Here is a 12,587-nt window from a genome sequence, read left to right on the forward strand (position 1 = left end):
GCGACGCTCCCAGCACGCCCCTGCTCTGCACCCAAGGGGCTCGGCCGCCCGGCCCAAGGCAAGCTTCAGCGCAGGAAAACCCGCGTTTACCATTGGAGCGTCCCGACACGGGTGGGTCAGTCACAGATGTGAGGAAAACCCCCCTCTCTTTTCCCACCTTGCTGACATTTTGCTTGCTGACTGGCTGGTGGCGATGCTCTTTGCTCGCCGTCCTCCCAGGAGGCGGGCAGGCTCTGAATTGTTCCTTTGTCCTCCCTCAGAGCTGGCCCCAACCCCTCGGGGCCCCAGGAGCACTCTTTATCTCCCCATTCAGGGTACACAAGAGCTCAAAGGGGCTGGTGATTAAGTTCTCCTGGCTCCAGTTTGCTAGAGATAGCTTGTCCTTTAGACACTGTCTGGCGGCTCTGAAACACTACACCCCGGCTAACGGCGACTTTGGGCTCACCCGATACGCTGGCCGCTGGCCGGGGGCTGCTCTGACAACCCCGGGTCTCTGTCTGGAGGTCAAGGAGGAAGGCGGGCAATGAAAAAGCCTGGAGAGATATCTCCAGCTCGGGGATCCCTCCCAGAGGTTGGCCCTTTGGCACTTCCATTAGTGGAACCTGCCAGCGGCGCAGCAGCTGAGTGAAATCCCCCGGCTAGCATCCTCCTGAGAGCAGAGCCAGCTGGCCACCCCCATATTGCAGATAGAAACACCACCCACCTCCACTTCCACTGCACAGAGCATGTATGGAGAGCTTAGACAAGGGCAGGGCTAGTGGATAAAAACAAAAATCCACATAAACCCAAGCTTCACTAACCCTGCTGCACTTTGGGGTGGTATTTGTTGCTATTGCGATTCTCAATTCTTGCCTTTAAGAGCCCAAAGAGAAAAAGCTTTCTTAAATCCTACAGCAAAAAGATGTTCCAGCCTTTGAAACATTTTTAAGTCTTCCATCGAAAGAAGGGGGGACCACAGTCCTGCCTTTGCTCCCTACAATTTAAAGCACATCCAGAGACTACGGTGATGGCCAGACACGTCTTGCTCCTCCCCAGCCCAGTGTCTGCCTCACTGCCCCAATGAGCGGAGAGAAAAAAGCACAAAATAAGCCAGCACCACTGCTTAACTTACCCACCCAGCCAGAACTACTGTAACCCACTCAGGGGAAACCATTGGTAGTTTAATACTTTTGGAAAGGGATATCAAGGAATTAGGAATCTGTACAACTTAACCTCATAACACACCCCTTGACAGAGGCAACCCCTCATCTAGGGGATATTGTTGTCCCAAAAGCAGATCAGTATGACTTGGAAAGGCAGCTGTTCCAACAGATTTTGCTAAAGGAATCAGGCCTCACAAATCTTATATTAAAAATAAATGAATAAATAAAAATCAACAGGACTGCAGATATAGCCTGACCATGTGTTTGGGTATCCGTGAAGCTTTGGACAGAATTTTCTTTAGAAAGTCTTAAGCAAATTAAGCTCTTGGGGAGTAGCAGGGAAAGTTTTCTCACAGAAAAGCAACTGGCTGAAGACACAGGATGTTGAAGGCATAAATTCCTGTTTTGGAAACAGGAGGAAGGCAACACTGGAATCCCATTCGCTTCTGCTTGTACTGGACTATTCACTACAGTTCTAAGCGTTCTGGAAAAGTGATGCCTACGCTTAGGGTAACTGGCGCTGGGTAACCAGCATCTCTTGGGCTGGCTCTGAAGGACCACAGCTGGACTACCAGAGAGCAGAAGCAGCTCATGGCCAAAGCAAGGCGTACAAGGAGGGGGAAGAGACAAATGTAAACAGTGTTATGCACTAAATCAGCATGTTTGACTTAAAAATTCAAGTGTCTGCAGATAATGCCCTGCAAGTCATTGCTCAATATTTGAGAATGGTCAACAAGGAAATAGCTTTTTAAAAAATCCCTTAAACTAAGAAGCAGAAAAGAATTACTGCTGTAGAAGTGCACCTTGAACATCACGTGTAGTTCTGGTCACCTCTACTATGGCACAGAAAGGAGGCGATGCCACTAAGATGAAACAACTTCTGGGAAGCATGACTGTATCCTTAAAAAGACCGTGCCACCCCATCGGCCCTTTGGCCAGGAGTAAAATCTATACTTTGACAACGATTTTGAGAAAGCACTGCTAAGGTTCACTTGATTACCACAGTACCAAGACTACAAGGAATACTAGAAAGTATTGGGGGATTTTATTAAGGAGACAAGTTTGATTCCCAAGCACAACTTAACAGCGTGGGGGGAAAAAAAAAAAAAAAAATCACGGAAAGTCTTATCTGTTACCTTTTATTGACGAAATGCTGAAGTCCAAAGCAGAGAAGATAAGAGTGAGAGCGGGACCTGGCGGTGTTGGTTGACTGTCGGCTGAACAGGAGCCAGCAGTGTGCCCAGGTGGCCAAGAAAGCCAATAGCATCCTGGCCTGTATCAGCACTAGTGTGGCCAGCAGGACTGGGGCAGAGACTGGGGTGAGGCCCCACCTCAAGTGTTGTGTCCAGTTCTGGGCCCCTCACCACAAAAAAAGATACTGAGGGGCTGGAGCGAGTCCGGAGAAGGGCACCGGAGCTGGTGAGGGGTCTGGAGCACAAGTCTGGTGAGGAGCAGCTGAGGGAGCTGGGGGTGTTCAGCCTGGAGAAGAGGAGGCTGAGGGGAGACCTTCTTGCTCTCTACAGCTCCCTGAAAGGAGGGGGTGGCCAGGGGGGGTCAGGCTCTTCTCCCAAGGAACAGGCCATGGGACAAGAGGAAACGGCCTCAAGTTGTGCCAGGGGAGGTTTAAGATGGACATTAGAGAAAACGTCTTCACCGAAAGGATTGTCAAGCACTGGACCAGGCTGCCCAGGGCAGTGGTGGAGGCACCTGTATTTAAAAGCCGGGCAGACGTGGTGCTGAGGGACATGGGGTAGTGGTGGGTTTGTCAGAGTTAGGTTGATGGTTGGACTCGATGATCTTAAAGGTCCTTTCCAACCTAGACGATTCTGTGATTCTATTCTACGATTCTGCATGCAATCCATAGCGAGTTTTCAGCAATGCACACAGCACAGGAGCAGGCACGAAAAGCCCCTGCAGTCCATTTTAAATCATTTTGACTCAGACAAGTCTGAAGAACTCAGAATATCTACACTTTGGCTCAGCCTCTTGAAGAGCTCTGGCCTTTGGGAAGCAGGTGCATTCTTGCAAACACCAGTTAGGAACAAAGTTTCATAGTCAGTCTAGATCCTACCTGAAGATATGATTCAACACAAGCATCCCGTGTTCCAGGCAAGGCTGGTGGCTCCCACTGGGGACCTGACACAGCACAGAAGTCCTGTCACTCATTAGTCAAGAGCTCCTAAGGAAAGCACAGAGGAGCACCGGCTGCCAAATGCACTCCAGATTCACAAATCTACCAAGCAGCAGTGACCCTTCCTCCTCTGCCCCCCTGACAGGATCTATCGGCTCCAGTTCTGGCTGTTTTTTCAACTTGAGACACCACCACTCTTGCAGGAGAGTGACAGTCTTGGAGAAGGCGGTAAGAGAGGGCTGGGTTCTGGTTCCAGAAGGTGTCACTAACTCACCCCCATCCAACGACACAACAGGCAGCAAAAGCGGCAGGTTCCAGCCAGAGGTTTGGAGCTGACTCCACCACGGGAGAACCTCAGTTCCCACCTCTCCAGCTCCAGTCAGGCCTGGGCCACCATATCTTCAGGTTGCACACCTGGCACCCAAACATTCGCCAGCAAACGCTTCCTGAACTGAGTAGGTGAAATTTGTAGAGTGAACTGAAACCAGTATTTTGGCAAGCAAGTCTTTACCCTTTAAGATTTCCTCTTTTACTTCTTCTGTGTCAACCCCCACCGTGGACTTAAGCACCCTGCGACTTAAGCAGAGCCTCTTCCAGGGGAACCACTCCTCTCTGCCGCCGGCTTTAGGGCAGCCCCTCCATCACCATCACTCACATGCCAGCGGGGCAGACCCTCGCTTTTTGCACAGAAGTAGCCACAGGCCTTCAAACACCCTGAGCCAAGATGGGAAACAACCAAGTGCTGCTTCAGGCCAGCAGCAACGCTGGAGTCGGCTCCAGGTACCCACCACTGCTTCTAAGCTTCATAGAATAACAATGTCCCTACAAGAAGTTAAAGAATTTAGCTCCTTCTCTCTAAATATGAAACACAAGCACACATTTAACTTCAGACAGCTGGTACCCCAATGGCTCCCACCAGCAGGAAAGAGAACATGAATTTACAATTACATTACCAGCATCCATAATGTGATTATTTCTGTGTACTTAATTCTGCACATACCAATAATTAATAGCTCTTCAGAAGTAAATTCAGTCACAAGTCATTATTTCAAGCTCTGTGCAGGAGATCTGAAGTGCACCCCCCGACGTGCCCAGTTCTGAAAGTCACTTCCAGCAGCAGTTCCGGCTGGAGCGCGCACACTGCCCAGTCCTGCCCGTGGCTGGTCCCTATGTGCCAGCCACCCTCCTGCGCCTTGGACGGAACCCAGCAAACAACACACTTGGGATGCAAATCTTGCACCTCCCTTTGTGCACAGACAGAGGGTTTTTAACCACAAACCAGTGCTTATCACTCACAGTTAATGCAAACGCTACAAGAACAGTGACCCTTCCTCTGCTTGAGCCTGGAGGCGGTGGGAGGAACCAGGCCAAGCAGAAAGCAATCACACGCTCCTTACAGGGTCTCCAGCGGCAGAAGAGCTGGTCGTTTCGGGTACTGACAGGCGACATTTGAGGAAGTCTGGCTTCATTTGCACTACCTGGAGGCAGACCACATAGCTGAGAAGCAAAACCAGAAGGGTTTCTTTTTGCCTTACAGTAAACAGGGATGGGGGAAGAAGAGGCTGAGAAGGTTTATGCGAAGTCAGGAAGACTTGCAGTCTGCTGTCCAAAATTAAGTATTTTTGCTCTTAAGCTAACTTACGATGATGCACAGAAGACAAATCTTGTTGTGTAGTGCCAAAGCTCAGCGAAACCGTGCAGACTGATCTCTCCCCCACTGATTTCACAACCCAGCTCAGACCAGAGGAGGCAGCGACAGACACGTGGTGGCAGGGGAAGCCCAAAGTCTCAGGCTGCATGCAAGCTCAGCACCAAACCCCTTCGTGTCGATACATTTTGAGATTCTCTCCACAACGGACAACCTTTAAAAGTACAGGTAAAGAAGGAGGGAAGGGGAAGGGAGAGTCTCTGTTCGTATCAGGAATCGCTCTGTGTGGTCGTCGCTGTTCATCACACTCACAACGTCTCCCTCATGGCACGACCAGCCCCTTCCCTACCGCAGGTCTTTCAGAAAACTCCAGGAAGAACTATTAAGGCCCCAAAAGCAAAGCAGTGGAGGAGGATATGCTACATTTAATAGCAAAGTAACAACATGGACAGCTAAGAGAGCAGTTTTCCCCTCTGACAGGACGCACACAGCCCGAGACCAGGCAGCTCGGTGGCTGGAGACAGGCAGCGCCTCCCCACCACAACGAAGTCACACGCTTCTTGTAATTGCCATTTATTTTAAGGAGATTTTCTACTTTGCACAGAACACGCGCCTCCCTCCCACCAGCCTCCGTTACAAAGCAATGCTGGGAGCCAAATGTGGCACGTGAGCAAGCACTTGGCTGTTCTGCAGGAGTCTATTCGTGGGTGCAACGCACCGCAGAATCCTGCAAACTATTCACATCGGTGCCATGAAATGCAAGACCCGTCCTAGGCAGAGGCCAGCGGGACCCATACGGAAAATATTAACATGAAATCATACCGAAAGCCATTACGAAAAACAGAAAGAGGAGAGATGCACGGGTTTTACCTCCCATCTCCCTGTCGAGTGGCGGGTCATCATCTGCCATGGAGAAGTCCAGAGATGCTCCTGCTATTTCCAGCATGTCTTCATCACTAGTGCTGCTCTGGAAACTCCCCCGTCGATAGCCTTTCTGATCCATGGCCAGAGCTTCCAAACCTGGGAGCAAAGGGAAAGTTTTTAGGGCACAAGCACGAAGATTCACTTTCTAAGCCAGCTGCACTGACGCCCACTTGGCACTTTGTCCTGGAGACCAGGAGCCCACACTGCTCTTCCCATGGGAAGGAGAAATGCAGCGATACCACCTGAAGCTTGGGCTAGAACAGGACAAAGCTGGATGTTTACAACTCTGGGCAAAGCTCTTGCACTAGATTTCATATTGCCACATGCCAGAGCCAAACACAAGTCCCAGTATGGCATCTGAACTCAACTGGACAGACATTCAAACACCACGGCGTTACGGTGGCAGGTTCTTACAAGAGAACAAGTTTAGAAAACTTTGCACAGCCAGGCCCCACAGAGGAAAATCCTTCGACAAAAAGGGCTCCTACACACATACCCTCTACTCCTCAGTCCACCGCCTGCTGGAAAAAGGCTCAAACTGGTTTCTGACTAACCAGCTGCCAGCCACAGGACAGGCTTAATCAAGGCAACGAGACCGACGAACTGCAAGCATCCACCCCAAGCACCAGAGACAGCCCCATCGCCGCTGCCATGGCCCAGGTGCACTGTCCTGTGTCACCCACCGCCACGGCTGGCACTCGGGCGCAGCAGAGCTCCGTTGGAGGTGGCACAGGCATTGCTTTGAACATGCCGTGTCATACAAAGTGCACTGTCTGATACGCGTGCACAAGTTAGCACTAACTTCTGCGGCTACGATCCCAAACACAAGAGCAGACCAAATGCCTGGTATAATGTTTTTCTCTATAGAAAACCAATTATATTTCCAAGTTCTTGGTCTAAAAAGCCTCTCAAGGTATTTTCTTTTTCTCCTTTGTATTTCCCACAAAGCCTGTGAATCAATTTCTATCTGCTGATCACTACCAGACAAAGCAATTAGGAACCCACTCCAAGAGCACGTAAAAAATTACTCAGGTCAGCACCACATTAGACAAGGCAAGTGATATCTGCTGACGTATTTTTAAAATAATCTCCACGTGTGTTCTCAACAGGTTTGCAATTATTTTTTTTTTCTTTTTTTGACCATTTCACCTCCCACGGTGTCCTTGTATTTACTGCTAGAGCTTGGGCGAAGTCCACCACGCAGGAAGGATCCTCGCAGCACAAAAGCGGCCGTGATGCTCTCCAGATGTGCCAAGATCACCTACCTGTCCTCCTCTCAGCTGGGGGCAAGCCATCAAAACCACCCAAGTGAACAATGATCCTTAACCACCTGCACACAAAGCTGCCAACTGCAATCTGGAAGTGTCCTATTAAACTTCCCAAATAACCTGAATTAAGCCCCCTCAACCTGCTGCTGGACCTGGGCAGCAAGGAGCTGCCGGCATCAGACCATGACACAAGACCCGTCATCTCTCCCGCTATTCTCTAGGGTGGCAGGGAAACTATAAAAGCACAAGCTCTGAAAACATAACAATAAACTAAATTGGAAAAAAAAAAAATCGTGTCTCAGCCTCAAAAACAGCTCTTGCAACCTGAAAGTGGGAATCTTTTTATCTTAATGAGAAGACAGGCCGCGTTAGCTTTTCTTTTGCAAACATATTTTTCAAGAGAATTACAGAGGAACCAAATATGCAGCTCAGCCTTATTTCAGGAAGGGAAAAAGCCAGCCAGCAATTGCAAACAGTATGAATTACACACTCTGCAGAAAGCACTTCCTATTACAAAAAAAAAAAAGCCCCCACGCCACACAAAGTCTTGGCATTGTCCGAAGTGACGCACTGGGCTCTTCGCTGAGCCTTCCTCTGTGGAACACGATGTTACTTAACTTCTAAGCCCTGTTTATTCATTAAACTGGTGCAGAATACACCAGTAAAGAAAGTGCTGAGCTCCGGCTGAGGGGAACTGGGTGTTGGGGAAGGCACCGCTTCCAGCACACCCCCAAAGCAGCGGGACGGCACGGGCTGCAGCCCTCCATCAACCCACACGGAGAACCCAAGGCAGGAGACACTGGGGAATTCAAAGCTGTTACTTGTCAGCTAACAATAAAAATAATTAAATTTCATTAAAGCGCTGTAGTACTCCTCCAGTAAGCTGCTTCCAGGGTGCAGAGTGGAGGCCAGCTCCCAGCCCAGGAGGCACGGATGGTCTGTTCACCCTGGCAGAGAACTGTAGAAACTCTGTGCACGCGTGTCACAGCGCTTGTCTGCAGCACAACAGGGTTTTATAGGTATTTTCCAATAAGACTCTGTATACGTATAATATATGTGGGAGGCGAAGTTTAAAATATGTCAAATGTTCACGTATGTGCTTTGCACAAAAAGCATAAATTCGTAGCCCTGCCAGAGGCAGAGTCCCTCAGCCGACAGAAGGCACGGCACCGCCAGCACGGGCACCGCCAGCACGGGCAGCCACAAGCCCCTGTTTGAAAAGCAGAAACTGGAGCAATGTCACCTCCTGCTCGCCCCAATCCATCCCCAAATTGGTTCTCATTTAGAGTTTTAAAACCCAAAACCAAGCCGAGAAGCACACCACCTTCCAGTTGCAGCAGAGCCCAGGCAACACCCAGCGCGGATGAAGCACAAAAAGGACAGAGGAGATGACAATTCAGTGCTCACTTCCCTCCCGAGTCCTAACGCAGGCCCTGGAGCCACAGCTTTAAGTCACTTTTCCTTACAGGAACGCTCCCTCTACGGGCGAGCAATGCCTCTCCGGGCTAAACCATGTGCATCAAAAAAAAGAAAAAAGACTTCTCATGCTTATCTGTGTTGATAATTTACCACAAGACTTCATCAGGCAAGGGCTGCTTCTTTCCTACCAGGTCAGAGCATGCTCCGGGATGCCCCGGCAGCAGGGTACGTACCGAAGGGCTCCTGGTGCCCCCAGCGCTTGCGTGACCAAGAAGCCATCCTCCTCCAGCTGCTCCCGTCCACCTCCTCTGCCTTCTTCAGCCCGCCCTTGCTTCTCCCATCGCCCTCAAGCAAAGGGAAGCAACGAAGCAAAACCTGACGGGGTTGGCCCCACGACGCCTGGAAGTGACTCAGATGCCAGCACTCGCAAGGAGGAAGCTGGAGCACCCCGCTGCAGAGCAGAGCCGGCCCCAGCCGCGATGCTTCACCCTCGCAGCGCTTTTCCATCAACACCAGACATTCCAGGCTTTTCTCCCCATTTCGCGCTTCGACATCACCGGCACACCCAGCAAATCTGCTCCCCAGCCTGGCCGCAGCACCCATCCAGGTGCCACCACGGTCACCCCTTCCTCTCTGCACCCAGAGGAACGGGACTGGCGAGCTGTGGCAGCGGCGAGCTCCGGCACAGGCAAGCCATGGCACCGCCACCACCACTCTTGCCCCTGATGAGCCCCCAGCCAGTGACGTGGGGGCTCAGAGCAGCCCTTCCAGCACACGGGTCCATCGCTTCCCGAGTCAGAGCCTGGTACAAGTTCCTGCAGCATTTTTCCTGGCTCCACCAAGACATGGCGCCAGAAGAACAAAGCTTAAAAAAAAGGAGGGAGTCACCCCGCCTTCAGGAGCCGTTGGTGGTGCGGGGGACGGAGCCAGCTTAGCACCCAGCAGCTACGGGATGTGAGAAACCACAGCCGGGGTCACAAGACCGTCCTTTCTCCAGAGTTGAGCAAATCTCAGCTGAGCTCTGACAGCTCAGGGCACTTCCTCCTCCTCCCCAGCCCCACAGCATCTCTTCGCAGGGGCAGGCACATCCCTTCCCACAGTTACCAGATCCAACGGTACACAAAGGAAAGGAAAGAAAAATATATCATTTAGCCATTATGTCAGTAACCGGGTACCTGGCTGGGTGCCAGCAGAGCAAGGCTTTCCTGCAACGTTATCACTCCAGGGCCTCACCTTGCCCTTAAAAATAACATTTCTCTTCCAGCGCAGAGGAGGTTACTGCACGAGAGAGAAACTTCAGTGCAGACCTAAGCGAGCTGGTTTGGATTTCCTCGTATCCCAGGAACACTGCCAGGCGCAGGCTCCATGTGCAGACTGAGTGAATTGCAAGAGGGCTGGGCACTCATCATTAAAAAAAAACCAAACAAACAATCCAAAAAAAATAAACAAAAGAAAAAACAACCCCCAAAAAACAAACAAAACAATTGTCATTTCTTCTTTAACTGCTAAAAACAAAAATCAAACCAGCATCTGTACAAAGCTGGAGGCAGCATTCACAGAAGAGCTCCAAGGTTTTCATCCCTCATCTGAAAACAATTTGGGGTCCAGATACCGGTGAAACCCTTTAAAGTCCCACTTTGTAGCTTTATAAAAGAGATGACGCTATTTTTCCAAGTCATTCCTTGCTTCAGTTCTCAGTGCTGTCTGAAGTGACCACAACCAGTCTCCCGTCCTGTACAGATGAAACTACAGCCACAGGTGAGCCGATAACGGAGAGGATTTTTTACACCGTCTTTAAGTTCCCTTCGGGTGCAGGATGTGACATACAGTATCTTCAGGGAAATATGAAGTGTTCTAAAACATGTTGCCATTAGCAATGGCTGGGCTCCACATAAATCACTTAACAGAAGGCTTTTGCAGCTCAGTTAAGATTATCAATGTGCCTTTTGCTATTGCATTTAAAGTATACGTTCCTAAAAGCATTAATTTACCTACTTTAACTTCTCGCTGCCCACCTGCCTGTTTCTCCTCTGAAGAGCAAACATCCTCGAGCATCATCGGCTTCTTCCGCTCCCCTCCTCTCCCTTCCTGGGTGGCCAAGGGGGGTCCAGGGCTCGCCCAGCGCCAGCAGAGGAGCAGGGGACTGGAGAATTGTCCCTCTCAGGCTGGAACAGGCAGGACGGAGCCCCGGCGGGCACCTGCTGCTCCACCCACAGCTCCACGCAGCATCTCCTCCTCGGCTGGAGCAAAGGCAAACCAACACCGGGCGAGCTGTTTGCATTAGGCAAGGGCTGTGCGGCCAGGCTGGTCGGGAACAATGGATGGGTTTAGAGAAACTGGGAAATCTCCCAACACAAGCTGAGCACAAAGACTTGAATTGTTTTACGGCTTGTTTGGGGTTCTTTTGTTGCTCTTTGAACTCACAGGGGCCCCAGGGAGATGATATTCTGTTGTGGTCTGACACCCTTCAGGGTAACACACACCTTTCACCAGGTAACGCCGGGAAGCAGCGTATGAGTCCTGCGACGTTCAGGTTTCCCGAGCACTTTTGTACATGGGGCTGATGCAGCGTGTTACGGGGTTCACTGCCAGCCCGGGATGCGTTACGGGGTTCACTGCCAGCCCGGGATGCTCGAGCACTGACAGGCACACAGCCAGCCACAGCTGACGGCCCTCAGTCCGAGCTCCCATCACCTCCTCTTGAATAATTCATCGTTCCACATCATGCCACTCAGCCCAGAACAGCTGAAAACTCAAGTGGAGGCAAACATCAATCACAGCTGATTCCATCCTTGGCTCATAACTACACTCGGCTTCTGAATAAAACGTTGTTTTGGGAGTATTGTTAATAGAATCACGTATACTTGCCCAAAAAGCGTATCTTCAGAAGTAAGATGTTCCAGTATTTTATTTATTAGATTAAAAATCCCCCACAGTTATCCACCACTGATCAAAGAAATGGTTTGCTGCTGCAGACGCGTTACATAAAAGGGAGGTTTGATTTTTTTTCTGTTCCACTGGGGCAAGCACCTGTGACACTTCAAATAACGAGCCTATTTAGAAAGGCTGACTACACCTTGGATTTCCTAATACCTGCTCCCGTCTCCAAAGTTACGTGCTGCGTAGCTCTCCTCCCAGCTAGGCACAGCGTGTTTACTGGGATCACAAGACATTTCAGTGCTTGTCTCCAGAAATCTCTGCCTTTTTTAAGATGCTTCATACAGAAACGCAGTAAGTGCCCGGATGCAAGTCAGACCACCTTGCTTTTGCTGGGTTGGGATTTTTTCCTCCTAAACTTTATGCAATTTCCACTCAGTTAAGATGCCAGAATCTTAGCTCAGTCACCTCCTCCCTGATCCTGAAGCATAACCACCACACGAGCCTCTAACAGGCAAGAGCTTCTTCACAAACACATCCAGCTTCTTCTCAGGTTCGTGTTTTGACAAAAAGCAGTCTAACTTGATAATGCAAAAGCCCAAATTTACAGGCAGTTTGTGATTGTACCATGGTTTTTAAGCTTTCTGTACCTTCCAGGTTAAATTCAGTTCTTTACAGCAGTTTCCGTACTGCTTCTCTGCCACTACCGCCCTCGTTAAAAATGCAGAATAGTGACATTGGCTGATGAGTCCGGCTCTGCGTAGGAGTATCAGCTGAGCGACAGCCTTGTTTTTGAAACATACCTGTGTAGCTGGTAAGCGATGACTCCAAAGTGTCCACAGCCCATCCTCAGGTTAGCAAATCTTCGCCAGCATCCAGCCAGATGTCACTCTGTTCACCCAGCCTTCCCAACGTAAATGGGAGGAGCGTGATTAACACAGAACCCAGAGTGAAACAGCACGAAGAACGGATCTGACATCATTTTCATCCTGAGAACATCACAGTCTTGGACGATGACTCCAAAGTCACCTCCTGCCAAAATCTCTAGTCTTAAACTGGATGACAACCCAAGCTGTCCTCAAGGCCAGCTCCTTTCCTAGGAGAGCTCTAGGAAGCAGGACATCCCTACGGGCTATTCTCATTAAGGAGGCAGGCTTCTTCTTGGATGACAGTTTCCA

General features: G+C 50.2%; 1 protein-coding gene across 9 annotated transcripts in view; it reads right to left on the reverse strand.

The window, feature by feature from the left end:
- LOC128914673 (H(+)/Cl(-) exchange transporter 5) overlaps nt 1-12,587 on the reverse strand; it is a 40,690-nt gene that overhangs the window by 21,161 nt on the left and 6,942 nt on the right. For 7 of the 9 annotated variants that reach the window (XM_054214044.1, XM_054214038.1, XM_054214039.1 and 4 more), the window contains one exon: nt 5,792-5,941. In XM_054214044.1, the coding sequence (XP_054070019.1) occupies nt 5,792-5,824 (33 nt within the window). In that variant the 5' untranslated portion in view covers nt 5,825-5,941. Of the gene's footprint in view, nt 1-5,791; nt 5,942-8,765; nt 8,910-12,587 lie in introns of those variants that run through there. The other 2 variants (XM_054214034.1, XM_054214045.1) reach the window with 2 other exon arrangements.

The sequence above is a fragment of the Rissa tridactyla genome, chromosome 9 (genome assembly GCF_028500815.1).
Source record: "Rissa tridactyla isolate bRisTri1 chromosome 9, bRisTri1.patW.cur.20221130, whole genome shotgun sequence".
In the NCBI taxonomy this organism is placed as follows: Eukaryota; Metazoa; Chordata; class Aves; order Charadriiformes; family Laridae; genus Rissa; species Rissa tridactyla.